Source organism: Diadema antillarum, unplaced genomic scaffold, assembly GCF_040938485.1.
Source record: "Diadema antillarum isolate AM-2024a unplaced genomic scaffold, OU_Dant_1.0 seq00000563_RagTag, whole genome shotgun sequence".
Taxonomy (NCBI): domain Eukaryota; kingdom Metazoa; phylum Echinodermata; class Echinoidea; order Diadematoida; family Diadematidae; genus Diadema; species Diadema antillarum.
In genome coordinates, this window is record NW_027271502.1 from 2,095,403 (window position 1) to 2,110,742 (window position 15,340).

General features: G+C 37.3%; 1 protein-coding gene across 1 annotated transcript; it reads left to right on the forward strand.

Annotated features, from left to right (window-relative positions):
- The first annotated feature begins 903 nt into the window (after positions 1-903).
- On the forward strand, positions 904-12,396 carry LOC139735072 (phosphatidylinositol N-acetylglucosaminyltransferase subunit C-like). Its single transcript, XM_071645845.1, has 7 exons — positions 904-908; positions 2,045-2,199; positions 2,562-2,674; positions 3,294-3,349; positions 7,723-7,870; positions 9,499-9,665; positions 12,288-12,396. Exons 1-7 carry the CDS (start codon positions 904-906, stop codon positions 12,328-12,330), a joined length of 687 nt encoding a protein of 228 aa, XP_071501946.1. The 3' UTR covers positions 12,331-12,396.
- The last annotated feature ends 2,944 nt before the right edge of the window (positions 12,397-15,340 follow it).

The following is a 15,340-nucleotide window of genomic DNA, read 5'->3' on the forward strand; positions in this document are numbered from 1 at the left end:
TGACAAAAAGTATGTTGCCATGGTAACAGCTCACATATTATGAGCCAAAATGATGGAAAATTTTGTGTTGCAAACTACTTCCTCAGTTTTTGCCCAATTTCCATGAAACTTGGTACAGATGTGTGCCTTTGGTTGTAGATGTGCAAGACGCATTTTTCGACAGTACCCGAAAGTATGTTGCCATGGTAACGGCATATTAATGGCAGAAGATCAAGGAAAGATCTTGCGGATTTAACTACTTCCTCAGTTTTTTGACCAAAGCTTATGAAATGTTGTTTTGACCAAAGCTTATGAAATGTTGTTTGGCGGGGGTATAACCAGTCGCTGTAGCGACATTTCTAGTTTTATTTTATTTTTTCGGTCCTTAATTAGTATTTTGGTAAGGTATTTAGTTGTGTTAAGTCGAGTTCTCTGAGTATGTTTCTGTTGTCTTTTTGTCCGGTTATTTCTATACTGCAATTATTTTAATGTACATTGTATCAGATATTAATTTGTCGACTGCGAATCATTTTGTGTATAATTTTTCTTTTGCTACTGAAATGATTTTAATGAATCATATTAATTTGTGGACTGTAAGTCAATTTTTTTTACAATGATTGAAATCATACCCATGGTTTACAAGTTTTAATGTGTTTTTATCGCTGTTGTTGTTTTTTATAAATATGAATTTTATATAATATGTCAAGTGGACACCTTTGAAATTCAGCTGTGCAGAAAGGGTTATCCATTCTATTGCTGGAAATAAATAAACTAATAAATATTTTTTTTTTTAAGTATTTTTACTGTACATAACTTTACCTTTTAAAACACATCAGAACTGTGCTGAATTGACATTGAGTCTGCTAAAATTTGGCTGTCATGGGTATCTGTACATCTTTTAACATGAGATGCAGAGCGCTGGAAATGGGGTATGCTTGCCATGCATCAAATGTCAAAGTCAATTAGATTGGTAAGTAAGTCGCGCATTAATGATGGTTTTACGATTGTTAATTTCTGGTGTGCATTAAAGGGTGTACAGTTCTGGTCGAGGTGAGGATTTAGCTTTTAACTTTTGTGAGATATTCAGAAACCACTCTATGGGATTTCAAAGCGCATGCAGTTCTAAGGGGTATCAAAAGTTTATTTGATGAAAATCGGTTTTGAAATGGCTGAGATATCCAAAAACAAGGTGAAACAAAGAGATCCTGATAAAAGGCGTGGCCTGTAGTCTATTATTATTATCACTTTTTGGATATCTCAGCCATTTGGAAACCAATTTTTATCAAATAAATGTTGAATCCTTCTTAAAATTACATGCTCTTTCATATTTCATGAGAGGTTTCTCAGTATCTCACTTAAGAATGTTCAAAACATGAATCCCCACCTACACCAGTACTGTACAGTCCCTTTAATCTCATTAACCCGTTGATTTTGCTACAGCAGGCATTTCTCATAGACACCTGCCCGAGTATACTCGGGACTCGTCTTCAATTGGTTAAGGCTGATATAGAGTGAAATCATCAGTGATAATGAATAAGGTGCATCTTGATGGACAAAAGAGTTACAAATTTCAAGACTTTTTCAAACTCTCAATCCAGACAGGAAGTACTTACATCATGATGTCAAACTCTTATTATTCAGCGAATATTTTGCAACCAAGTCACCTTGTTTTGCCATTTTCTTGGTTTTGATACCTACGGTGTACACGTGTATACTAAGTCAGGATAACATGCAGCCAGCATACATGTAAACAGAAGACTGCTATAGAAAGCAGCTCCACTGTTTTTTTATGACCTAGACTATTAAAATCAGGCCAACATGCAGCCAGAGTACATGCAAAAGACCCCTAGATGGAAACCAGCTCTGCTGATCTGGGTGTTCCACCCCATAAAGTGGCAATAAATTCAATCAATAAATCAGTCAAGACTGAAAATAATGTGCTGTTCTAAATCTGTGAGTACATCAAGCCAGTGAAATGGGATGATGAGGTAGGATGGGAAGTAGATAGCTACAAAATTTCCCTTCACAGTTGAATGTGTTTCTACTCTTATTTTGTCTTCCTCAGCATCTGTCTCTTTGTGGTGTCTTTCATCTTTATGCACTCTGCTCTTCTCTCACCCTCCTCCCTCCTGTGCGGGATCGGGGCTGCCACGGTTTGTGCGTACCCCTTGTTCCGCTGGATGGAGAGGTCAGATGTCGAGAACAGAGGTCAGAGGTCAAGTAAGTAAGCACTTCCTGCCGTGAGCATTTCCCAGAGAGCCCTTTTGTTTTTGATGAAAAAAACAGTTTGAAAACAGTACTACATGCCATGCCTTCAGTTCATAGTCAGTTGCTTTGCTTATTTTCTTAAACTTATTAAACACCAAAACTTTCAAGAGCAGATTGATTGCCAGCAATCGCAAGGGCAAGAAGACCGGGGGTGGGGGGGGGATGGTTTCCGTTTTCTCTTTTTCTTGTGAAATGGGTTTTCACTGAGAATGCTTATAGGAACAGTAGCTCGCCATTCATGTCAAAATTGTGAGTATTTTCTGAGATCAAGACATTTTTAGAAGTTCTGTTGTCCCTTGTCATTTGTTTTGAAGTTTTGGACGACCTGCGTACCATGGTCATCTTCCTGACGTTCTCATTCGGCATGTCACCGATCCTCAAGACTCTGACTGATTCCATCAGCACGGACACCATCTATGCCATGACGGTGAGTTGACCTCAGAAGTGGATATTTTCACATGACTACTTGTTCGTGCTTGGCCAGAGAAGAAGAGTTTTGCGGGGGTTTTACAGTAATTCCGCAGAATTCAGACATGAATTACTGTACATATGGCAAGCGCTAGTTTCTGGTTGCGGGAAATGAGCAAAAATTCAAACACCGTGCAAATTTCCATTACAGTAACATATATGAAATATGAAGAAACACAAAAAACAAAGCCTGTAACCAAGGGTTTCAGGAAAAAAATACCAGTGCAAATTCGTTTTGCAATGGAGAATGATTAGTAATGATGGTCATCATGGTTGACATACATGTAATTATTGTCACAGTTGGGATAGTGATTTTGTTGATGGTACTGAGTACATTAGTTTAAAATAACATTCAATAAATTACCTAGAGGAAATATGATACATTTGATGATTGCATGTTGTTGATGTTTTTGTTTTTTCGTGAGTCTAGTGGATTCAACTAATGAAAGGTTCACTTCATAGATGCAAAGTGTCATTTCTCGGACTGTCTACATGTCATAGTATATAAAGTATTACTGTCTGTCACAGCAGTACTCCTTTCATCAGAATGGTTATCTTCTTTGCTTAAATTTTGGCAGGTTTTTATGCTTCTTGGGAACCTAATCTTCTTTGACTATGGAACTACAAAAGTTGTGTGAGTGAAAGAAACAATTCGTATGTCCACTTTGTTTTCCCATCGTTTGTCATTTTTTTCACTTTCGTGTCTCATTATTTCAAGTAAGATCTCTATCAAGAAGTTTATCTGCAATTCAGTAACCCTAAGTACATTAACCGTACTTTGATTAGCTGACTGTACCACCACCCATTTAAATGCTGAATCTGTGTGAATTACTCTTGTGAAATTATCAACAGGGCATGTATAATGCTGTAAAAGGTTTTGAAGGCCAAGGTTGGCTGTAAAACCACAGTAGCTGTGCCTGCTTGTACGAGATCAGGTTAATGATAAATCACTCAGACTCGGGGTTTCTACAGGAGTGTCGAATCTTGTCTTCTTTCATCGCAACTCACTCCAATCCACTCCACTCAGTGAAAACTGTAACAGAGAATGATATAAACAAAGGCATATAATTAATACATATTGTTAACCCTAACTAGGCCAGGCTATTTAAGTAGTTGATAATGCCGGGGGGGCCTCCCAGGCCCCCCCCTCCAGATCTCGGCCGTCGACCGCGCGATCGCGACGAAAATTAGCACACACATTGCCTATGATGTAATGTAAAATACCATGAAGTTAATTTTTCAAAAAATCATCATTTATGCTAAATTATGCTAATTTATGCATGATGATGCATAAAATCAGACTATTTGGTATAAATCACGAAAAAAAGCTCAAAACAGGCACATTTTTTGTGTAAATATTCTTTTTAGTGTCCTTAGCAAATGTAATAAAAAAAATTGTGATATCAGAAAAAATTCTTGAGTATTTTATTGTTTTTTTGAATTTCTTATGTATTTCTTTGTTTTTTCGACTTTATGTTTTTCATTGTTTTTTCGATGAAATTTGTCCGCGACATCGCTCCGAACAAGAAAATGTGTTATTCATTGATTTTAATCAATAAAACACCAAAATAATCATGCGCTTTTATGAAATTTGCCAGTAAGCACAGTTTGCATTGAAATTGTACACGAATTAACGTTTTTGAGCAATTTTTGGTCTGACATGCATGTACATATTTATGCGTAACTTCGGAACCGTGCGCCCGGGCGTCGCAAATTTGGTGTCAAAAGATGCGGGAGACTTGAAAGAAAAAAGTCATGAAACGTTGCGCGATAGCTTTTTGCGATTGCGATACATCACGCTGAACGTCGAGGGGGGGCCTCGGAGGCCCCCCCCCCCCCCCCCCCCCCCCCCCCCGGCCTAGTTAGGGTTAACATACTGGCATAAATGAATGACTCCTTTCATGTGTATGCATAGAAAGATAAAGAACTGTTTGTACCGGTACCAATAAATGCATCTTATAAGTTAACACTCAGTATCTGACTCTTTACTTGTGTGTCTTGTTTGCATTTATCTAACTCGAACCTCAACTCTATCTATATCAGTGACACCGATATTAAATGAATGAGTAGGAATTTCTTGTCCCGATTTAACTCATATCGGTATAACTTGAATAAACCCTTAGAACTGTCACAATCCTTTACATCCTTTGTTTGAACAAATTTTCTTATTAATATTCATGTGATAATCCTTTATACTAAATCATGCATCTTTCACTCGAGATACCAATAAATCAATATTACTTATCTTTTTATACATAAATGAATATTCATGATTTAGGAATCAGAGTTGCCAAGTAAAGATAACACCAAATATTTCAGCATTGGCAGCTGAAAATGTTATAAAAATGAAATAAACCTGTAACAGCACCGTAAATTGCCTTTGAAAACCAGAACTTCATTACAGCCTTCATAATTCTTCTCAAATTCAGTTAGAATAATTTCAGTGCTGTTTTACTTGGCAGCCTTGACATGTACAATCTAAACAAATAGCTGTATGTGACAATGGGCCGAATGCATAAACGCTAGCAATTGCTTGTGCTAGCCTTTTACTCGAATCCGTATGCATAAAAACAAGCAATTGCTTGCAAGCAGAAGCTTTTGCTAGCAAGCACAAGCTATTGCTTGCTGCCCGCAAGCAATTGCTTAGAGACCAAGCATTTGCTTAAAAACGTATGCATAAAACATACCATTTGCTAGTTCTTGCTAGCAATTGCTTACGATTTTCCAAGCTCTGTAAAATGAGCTTGAGCTTTTGCTTAACCGAAACGTTCCCTTTTAAGTATCATTTTCACATTTATGAAAGAAAGACCACACTTGTGAAGGAGTGGTATAAATCTACAAGAAATTAATCATAAGTAGTGTAAGAAACTTTTTCATTTCAACAACGGGAATGTCCAGCGGTTAGCACGCAAAATGTGATGAAAAACAGGTAGGATGTCTGACTTCGGTGGAGAGCAAGGAGACCTCTCTCCACGTGCGATCTGGCAGATCCGGGCTGCTGTAAGCTGCAGTGATGGGAATCAGCCAGTGATACGTGTGTGTGTGTATAGATGTGTGTGTATGTGTCTGTGTGTGCATTTCATAGCTCTTCTGCTACAGTGTATGTCTGGAAATGTTTCCACACACACATGCCCTTTCAACTGTACATGCTGCCACACTCGCCTTTGTTCTTGTGTTCGCACAGGCGTGACATCCTTTTTTGTTGAAAACGCAAGCAATTGCTTGTGCAGGACAAGCAAAAGGTGTTGGCATTTAAGCAAAAGATTATGCATATGGATTTAAGCAATTGCTTGAGCTAGACCTTTTGCTAGACGAGCTTGTGCTTTTGCTCGAAGCAATTGCTTACAAGCAATTGCTTGTTTTATGCATTCGGCCCAATGGCTTGACCTTGAGCCTGATTCATTTAACATTTAACTTTCATACATGCACAAACATGTTCTCCAATTAAAGACTTTTCAACTATCTAGGTTTTACCAACCAAAACTGCAAGTGCTTGTTGCATAATCGTGTTCTTACACTGAACCTAAATTTCTGTAATGTACATAAACGTACTTCGATCAAGCGAAACACACACGCATACTGCGGTACACATTCTGTCACTGACTACAGTAACATTGCACAAATGATAACCAAATTTATACATCTTTAGAGACATAATTTCAATAAATGCTTTAGAAAAGAGTAAATTACTGACCTCCGTGCCTATATTTATCGGTTTGGATTTACCAGGATTCAGGATTCTCAAGATAATCCTGAATTTTCTCGTTGCAAACAGAGCGAATCGTTCATTGCGACATCATGAATTTCGGTCTCCGTAGATGGCGCTATAAATTGTGCGTATCTCGTAATTCGTGAAATAAATTAGATTGATCAAACTTTACAGTAGCATATACACCTGTATAAGCAATTCTGAAAGATTCTGCTTTAAATGAAAGCGGTTTTTGTTTTGCTTTGCTTTTTGCAGATAAGAAATTGTTATTGTGATGATAATTTCTCATTGAAGTTGATAAAATCGACCTTGCCTTCATTGAATCACAGGGACCAGAGAAAATCTCTCAACTTTATACGCTAATGAAGATTTACACATTACTAGAATTAACACTGTGTTAATATCCATTCGGAGTACACTTTTTATTCAACTTAGCCAATTTTCACACTTGTGTGAAGTTGACTTGGGTGAGTTTGTCTGTATATTTCTGATGGTATCTAAAATTTGCTTGCACTCTTAAGTTTACCTGCATCTAGACCTTTGACTAACTCCTTAATTTTTGAATACACTGTGACATAACTTATAATTATAGATGTGAGGTGTATTTGTAGAGCAAGAACTGAAAGTGAGTGAACATTGAAGTGATAGAGTGTGTTGAATAGCATTTATGTTGGTGAGGCCATTAGTGTGCTGTGAGCATTATGCTTTGTCAACAGAACTATTGATGTCCTACATGTAGGTACAGAAACCCAATATCTCTGTCTCGTCATATAGTAGATTGATTTCAGCTGCTGCAGTGGCACGTACACCCTTCACACTTTTATAGTTTCATTCTGTTGCAGAAATTGCACAACTGCTTGCTACTGTTTCACTACTTGTAGACTATGAGCAAGCATTTTTGACAGATATGTCTGGGTATGAAAAATAGTGATATAGATCATCTTGGAATGGATGGAGAAGATATGATTATGATCATAATCATGTAAGAAATGATGACTGGTAATGGTTTGCATGTAGTAAAATAGCATTAATGTATAAATGATGATGATTATAGTAGTAATAATGTATTATAGCTTTCATAGTCATCTTAATCAGAAGTGATATGTAATACTGATAATAATGACAATAACAATTACTGTTAACAACAATTTTGCACAATCTAAAGAGAAGTATAGATGCTTTCCAGGGGAAACTTGTGTAATGCAGTCAAAGGTCAAAGTCCTAGAGTGATTATTCTCCTCTCAAGCCAGACTATGTTATTTTATTGTGCCTTGTCCACTGTCATTGTCTTTGTGCAGGGCATCCCAGCACCTCTCTCTGAATGCCTCCATCTTTGCCTCTGTGTGCCTGGCGTCTCGGCTTCCCTCCACCCTTCATGCCTTTGCCACCGTCACCCAGGCGATGCTGCTTTTTGCTCTCTGGCCAGCGTTCAGGAAACGATTAAAGGTGGGCGTCGCCCTTTTAGAACCAAAAGGGCGACTTGTGCCTGAAAAAAAAGAGATATTCGAGTGATTGCACTTCTAGATTGTGACATGCTTGTGTGTTTGAGTGTTGCTTTTTATGCTGTCCTCTGTCCTCGTGAAATATCTCTGGATAAAATGTGAAGTTGTCAAGCTCTGTAAATAAGTGATATTTATTTTTACAGTTTTGATGGAATATGGAAGAGCTTTTGAATTAACTTTATAGGCATGGTTGGAAGATGTACACACAGGTGTTGAACTCAGTATCCTTAACCAGTTGAGGATGATTCAATTTTGCTACAACACGTATTTCCCATAGACACCTGCCTGAGTATACTCAAGACTTGTCCGCAATGGGTTAACAGGGCAATATGAAATATTTCTCTGCTTGAATATGCATCAGGGCAAGTGCCCCATCCTATGAACAGGCAACTGCCCTTTTGTTTTGCTTACCCCATGGTAAGTTTTAGATGCCCCGGACAATCTGGCTATTTGGTTTGCAGCGTCTTGCTCAAAATAAAGTTAGTGCTCATTGTTTTCATCCCTGAAAATGCCCTCTATTAATGAGGTCATCAAGGGTTTATTGAGTTTTAGGGCAATGATATGTGCTATATGAGTCTTGTAGGCTAGAGTTAAATAGTGCACCTATGCTACTTTGTTGCAAGACCCCTATGAAAAATAATAAGTCAAGTTGATATATGAATGATTAATGATTGCATGCAACATTTTTAACCAAGCACATGAACTATATGGACATATTCTATTTCATTGCAAAAGCTCCTTTAATAGATCATATACGATTATGATATGTGACTCTGTATACTGGAAGGATAATGGTAAGAAAGCATTATTACTTTTTGTATGGCTGAGTGTACACAGTGAAACTCAATCTTGGGTACACTGTACACTGTCTCATTGTCTCAACTTTCTAATAATAGTGTCTAAAGAAATCAAAACTAGGAAAGCACTCTGAGAGTGCAGACCTCCGCCAAGCATGCAGCTCATTTCCACCATTGATCTTGTTCTTCCATAGAGATATCAGTGATTTCTACCCATACGTACTGCATTGTGTGCTGAAAGTCGCCTGATTTTTCAATATAGAAGCCTTTGTTACGTCATAAACCCTCAGCTGCACGGCGCGCCTCGCCCTAGCAGAAACTAGAGCACACACTTTAGTGCGTGCATGCAAACCTCAAATATGCGCAACCTGAACTCGCAAGTTCATTGACCCTACCTGCCAAAAAATCAAAAATCCTTCATAAATTCCCCCAAAATTCTTGGATCACTACCAAAAGTTAATCGTTTATTACTTGTGTCATTCTCAACCTTTCCTGCAAGTTTCATCCCAATCCATCAACTACTTTTTGAGTTATTTTGCACACGGGCAAACACACAAACAAATGGTAATGAAAACATAACCTCCCCCCCCCCCCCCCTTGGCGGAGGTAACAAGGTGCATGCCATGAAGAAGGTCTGTTGATGGCTATGTGTCCACCATAAATGAGTTTGTAGAACTCTTTTTTTTTAATCAATTTTTTAATGAAAATGAGTGCTATATTCTTGCTTTTACCCACACCTTCCCTTTTGCTGTCAATTTTGTCATGTGTATTTTAGATCACATTCCCCAGGGCAGACACCGTGGTCACCTGGCTCAGTGCCTCCATCGCCTTTCTTGCCCTCATCTCCGTCAGTGTTGTCATGGCAACCGCCTTTGGTGTGACCCACCTGTTCATCACCTACGTGTGTCCTCTCTGGTTGATTAAACTCCAGCCCTACAAAAAGTGAGTATTGAGATGCGGAATTCCTACTTTTTTGCCTCTGTACCAAAGATGACTCAGACCTAGTTTGTTCTTTTATTTATTTTTTCTTTCTTTTTTTGCACGATGATGTCATAATCAAATTATGAACAGACAAAATGATTTTATTGACTCCATACTCTTTGTCATGATGCTCAAAGATATTGCCATTTGTTTTTTTTTTTTAAATCCTAGATAGTCACAATCCTTCTCACTCTCCTCCCAAATTGGAAACGTTTTAACCAGTCACTTTATATGTGACCGTGCATCACAAAACGAACAAAAAGTCGCACACACTGATTGTGTGTGAGGACTGAAAATAGGTGAAATGGGTCAACCTAACCGATCTTGACTTGTTTTCATATTTTCTAAAAGAGCAAGTCTTCTTCTACATTACGCTAAAATTTGGGATCATGAAACAGGCTGGAAAGTGTATTTTTTAGCAGTTCATCTCGAACATAATCTACAAGATTGTGTCATAAGATTTTTTGAAACAATCAATTTCTAATTTTGATTAATTAATTATGCAAATTAAGCTCAAGATCATATTTTAGCCTAATTAAAAGCACTGAGAGTCTAATTTTTGATCTGTAAATCTGTTTTAGCGTATTCAACAATTGTACATCACAAAAACTTCCAAAACTCATTTCAATTCTTATGCATTTTATTGTTTTCAGAATTTATGTATTTTCTTGTTTTTCAACTTTTGTTTTTTCTTTGTTTTTTCATTGGAAATTGTCACTAACCACTTTTCTACCATGATTAGCACAAAATTAATCAATGAAAGTTATTAATTGTAAAAATAATCAGGTTTTTATGACTTTCATGACAGAGCACTGTTTTCCATAGGAAATGTACACAAAATTGTGCCCGTTTTGGGGCGACATTCCGTTACAAAAATTGGCGTGGCTTCGCAAAAGTATGGGCGGACGTTGCAAATTTGGTCTCAAAAGTTGCGCGAGACTTGAACAAACAAGGTCAAGAAGCCTCGCGACGAGGCCTTCTTATGTTACAGAATTATAGCGCGAAAACATCGAGGGGGGCGGATTCCCCCCCCCCCCCCCGGCCCTTTTAGGGTTAAAGTCACCTTTTCATTTCTTAAAAACCTTGTACACACTCTTCACTTTCAACTCTAATAACTTTTGAGAAGATGATGCTACTGCTTTGAAAGTTGGCATTATTTATGGACAGAATGTGTTAATGAGGCATGCTTAATTTCAGTTTAATCCGATAATCCCTTCATTGTTGTTACTCTGGTGGATTACATCCTGTTTTTTGTCCCATTCATCGCACAGCCAGCACGGCTTGGTAAAAATGTAGCGCTTGAATAGACACTGTACTTCAGAGCCTCTTTTCTCAGTTCACACTTTTCCTGAGTGTGTGCTCTCTTTCCAATATTTAGATAGGTTGGGAGAGTCCATTTGATTTGAGTTATACGTCATTTTAAAGCTTAAAGTCAGCTCTTTCAGACTATGCTCTTCACTAAAACTTCATGTCTGGCGATTTTCTGTTCGTTTTGTGATGCAGGGTCACATATGTCACAGATCAGCTTACAGCATGCACATTTTTATAACATTAGTGCATTGTAATCATACAAGTATTGGCAAAGAGTAACAGACCTGCCATTTTACTGGTCACAGTGTGTGTGTGCAAGGCCTCTTAGTGTTGAACAAATTTCTTCAATGATTTGGTGTGTCCAAGAAATGTGTGCAAAAGTGCAAACCTTACCATGTCATGGCATAAGTTGGCAAATGTGAAGTCAGTTAGTCTCATTGTGTTCAGATATATTTCAATTCATCACTGCAATATTGGAAAATGATTATACTAACTGTGATATACTGTAAAAGTGGAAATTTTCTCGGTGTTGAAATTTTTGCGCATTTCGCGCAACCAGAAACCAGTGTGAAAATAAAAGCATGCGAGTATTTTTGCCCACCATATGTTCCAGTAGTTGATATCTTGATTTCGCAGAATTAAAAACACGCCAAACTTATCTTACCCGGCTGAGCGCAAAAAGTTAGTCGCACGAAAATATCCACTCTTAGAGTATTATTGAGTAAGTTGTCATTTCACTTATTCTTGTGAGCGTGTTTGGCAAATGACTGTTATACAGTATTTCCCAAAAAAAATTGCAATCAGATTTTCGCATCGATAACACCCAATATGATAAAACTGTCTAAATAATACTTCAGGGTCTTGAAATATAACATCTTAGGTCTGTTTTGCAGAAAACCCCATTCAATTTGGTTAAGCGGTCACAGAGAAAAGTGGATGGTTATATAGCATATCATGAGTCTGATTCTTCCCAGTACAGCACTTTGATGCTCTTGTGTGTAATTACAATAGACAGAACTTGGAGGGAAGAGATTCCTGACATCCTCTACAAAATTCCTCATTTCTCTTTGACCACTGAAGCAAATCAGATGGGGTTTTCTGTAAGATGTGGGCAATGAGTTATAATTTCATACCCTGACTTTGTATTTAGATTCATTCATTATTTGTAAAGATATCATTGTGGAGGGTCCCGTTGTAATTTTTTTGGGGGACATAAGGTATATTGACTGTATTTTTTTTCTTTCTTCCTTTTTCTTTTTTCTTTTTCTCCAGCAACATCTATGGCCCATGGGATGAGGCGGTGATCCAGCATTAGCCTTTCATCAAGGCTGTCTGAGAGGATATTGAAATACCATCAGTTCACTCAACTCACAACTGTGACATTACAGTGAGGCAAGTGTTGATAGTAAAAACTGTTGTATGTTTGTGTGGCTGTGTGTTTGTGTGGTTTTACATGCATTTATTTTGTTTTTTTTTCTTTTACGTGTGTGTGTGTGGATGTTAGTGATGAGTTTTGCATCTTATTTTGCTATATAAGAGATAATACCAGTTCAACTCTAAGTCGTGGCAAATTGTTTTGCCTTGAGGAAATTAGGTTGTTTGGTAGAAATCTGGGCCATTTTCAGTGCACAGAATGATTTTCTGATGTCTCTCCTAGATGCTGTATGTGTTTTATATCAGAAAATACATTATATTTGTATGGCCAGCCTGCCTGTTAAGTACGAATCAGTTTGCTTTTTTCTTATTTTATGGGACAACTACCAAAGAGTCTGCTTGACTGTCTTCTTATAGGATGAATATCCCCGAAAGTGTATGTGGATTGGATTCAGCAAATGTAAAGAGATTACAGAAACACTGTTAGATTTTGAGGGAAAGCGGACAACCCATGCAAAAGTTGTACATTTTTACATTATTTGGTTAATTTTATGTGTTGCCTCTGTAGATGAGAACAGTATGACAATTTGTGATAAATGTCACATTGTAGAAGGATACATAGAAAATCTCAAAGAAATTTTGTGAAAAGAATTATTTTTGCATTTCCTGAATCCATGTAATGTGTTTGGGGACACTGCCCCTTAAACTTCACAGCAATGTTTGTATTCATTTGACATCCATTCAGTTGAGTTAACTCTAGTATAGAGTGTTGAACTTATTTATCGCATGTCTTGCATTGCCCACTTGACATATTACAGTTGTACATAAAATATCTGAACATTAGGTACAGTAATATAGTTATAGGGCAGTGCAGCATTATACATAGAAAATTCTGAAAGGAATTTCATGAAAATAATATTTTAGCATTTCCTGTACCCACAAAACATTTTTGGGGACACTGCCCCTTTAATGTAAGCAATATGTAGTTTCATTTGGCATCATGCCCCATGCCTCGCAGTGTTTACTTGAGATTTACATGAAATGCGTGAACATTACATGTAGGTGCAGTGATATAGCTTTCGGGCTATGCAGCAAAATGCAATATTATAGTGATGTCTTCTCTTTATTGTGAGTGGCAGTGACATGATTATATGGCAGTGATTGAAAAAAGACTTGTGTGCTGATCCATTCTTGGTATTGCATACACAATGTAAATAATCATTTATGCTCGCTAAAGTTTTGTCATATATTGTATTCTCTGCACATTTCATGTCACAGTAAAGATGATGTTTTCTTTGGGTCATTCATGCCAGGGCTGGTGTTGTATTCTGTTCTTTTTTTTTCAGGTCTGCACACTTTAGTGACTGCTTTGAGGACTGCTGCCAGCTGGACTGGGAGCATTTAGAATTAGCTCAGCATATTCCACAAGTGGTCCAATTTGAAACAATTGTTTGCACCGGGATGAACTTGATGTCACTTATTTCCAGTAATAATAGTAATAATGATAATAGTAATACATACAATTTCTATAGCACTGTTTTCCGTTTTGATTAAATGCTGAGTACATTTCACATTGAAATAAAAACATGGAAGTAAATTCTCCAGTGTTGGTCCAGCATGAGTGAAAGCTCACCCCCCCCCCCCCCTTATTCCTTGGAAAGTGGAATATATAAGAGACCAGAATTTGAGAATCAAAAGGTTTGAGTGGGTTGGTATTAATGAAACAAACACATAATTATATTGTAGTCAGGAGCTGTTCCCTCAATGACATGGTACACCAGAAGATGCATTCTGAAAACTATATGTTCCTTTACAGGTGACCAATGAAGATTCTTTAAATGAAATCGGTAATGTAACTTCTTACAAGAAACTCATTTGTAAACGTACATCTCAATGTACAATCTCTTGCCGATCAAGTATTTTTTTAGTTAGATTCACCGCAAGCAAAACTGCACCAAGTTTTGCTGAAAACATTTTAATCGAATCTTGTTGAGGGCAGTTGTGAGCGGGAAATATTTCCCTTGTCAAGTTTTCCTCAATTCTTGATATATGATTGTAAGCTGAATAGTTTGGCCCTTAAGCCACAGTATAGAAGATGGAACCTCGCTGTATCTCATATTCAGTCCTTCCAATACTGTATACACCAAATATTTTGCGAGGTTTTTATTTTTGCAAATTTCACGTGTCAGTTGCTATTCGCGAAATTAAATACACACAAAAGTAATAATCTGACTCTGATCCCGATGTGAATTTGACACACACATTATGCATTTCTCCATTTAGTATACTCCATGATCGCGAATTTACCACTCGCAAAATCGTCGGAAAGTCGTGATTCGCGAAAATGTAGACTCGCTATTAAATATATGGCATATACAGTATATTGTACAGTGCATGGTGCATGTGTATGTCAACACACCCTTGCCAGCAAAATATATCAAGAGTTTTGGGTCTGAGTTGACATGCCATGGTTGTTTGTCACACGGCTTGTGAACATAATATCAGTTTGCAGTTGAATACAATGTAGCATTCTATGGGAATCATTTTTGTTTGTGAACACTATGTAAGTTGTCTGGAACTAGTTTCAGGAACATTATTGCGAACAAGTTCTTTGTTAGTGAAAATACCCTGTGACACAAGTACAGTGCACTCCCATTATAACAAACACATTTTTCACGATATTCTAGTTACAACAAAATAAAGATTTGGGCAACAACGTTACCAAAACTATGTACTTTTATTGTTTACTTGCTCGATCAGTAATGAAAGAAAACTGCCGGTCCTGAGGACTCCATTTTAACGGGAGGCCACTGTATCTAATTGAAGGGTTCATTTGCAAAAACCGATAAAGTCCATTTTTGAAGATTTTGAAGTACGATCTTTGTCATAAAGTACAAAATAATGCCTTTTAAATGATATATTGATCACTTCATATAAAGGTATATTTTTTA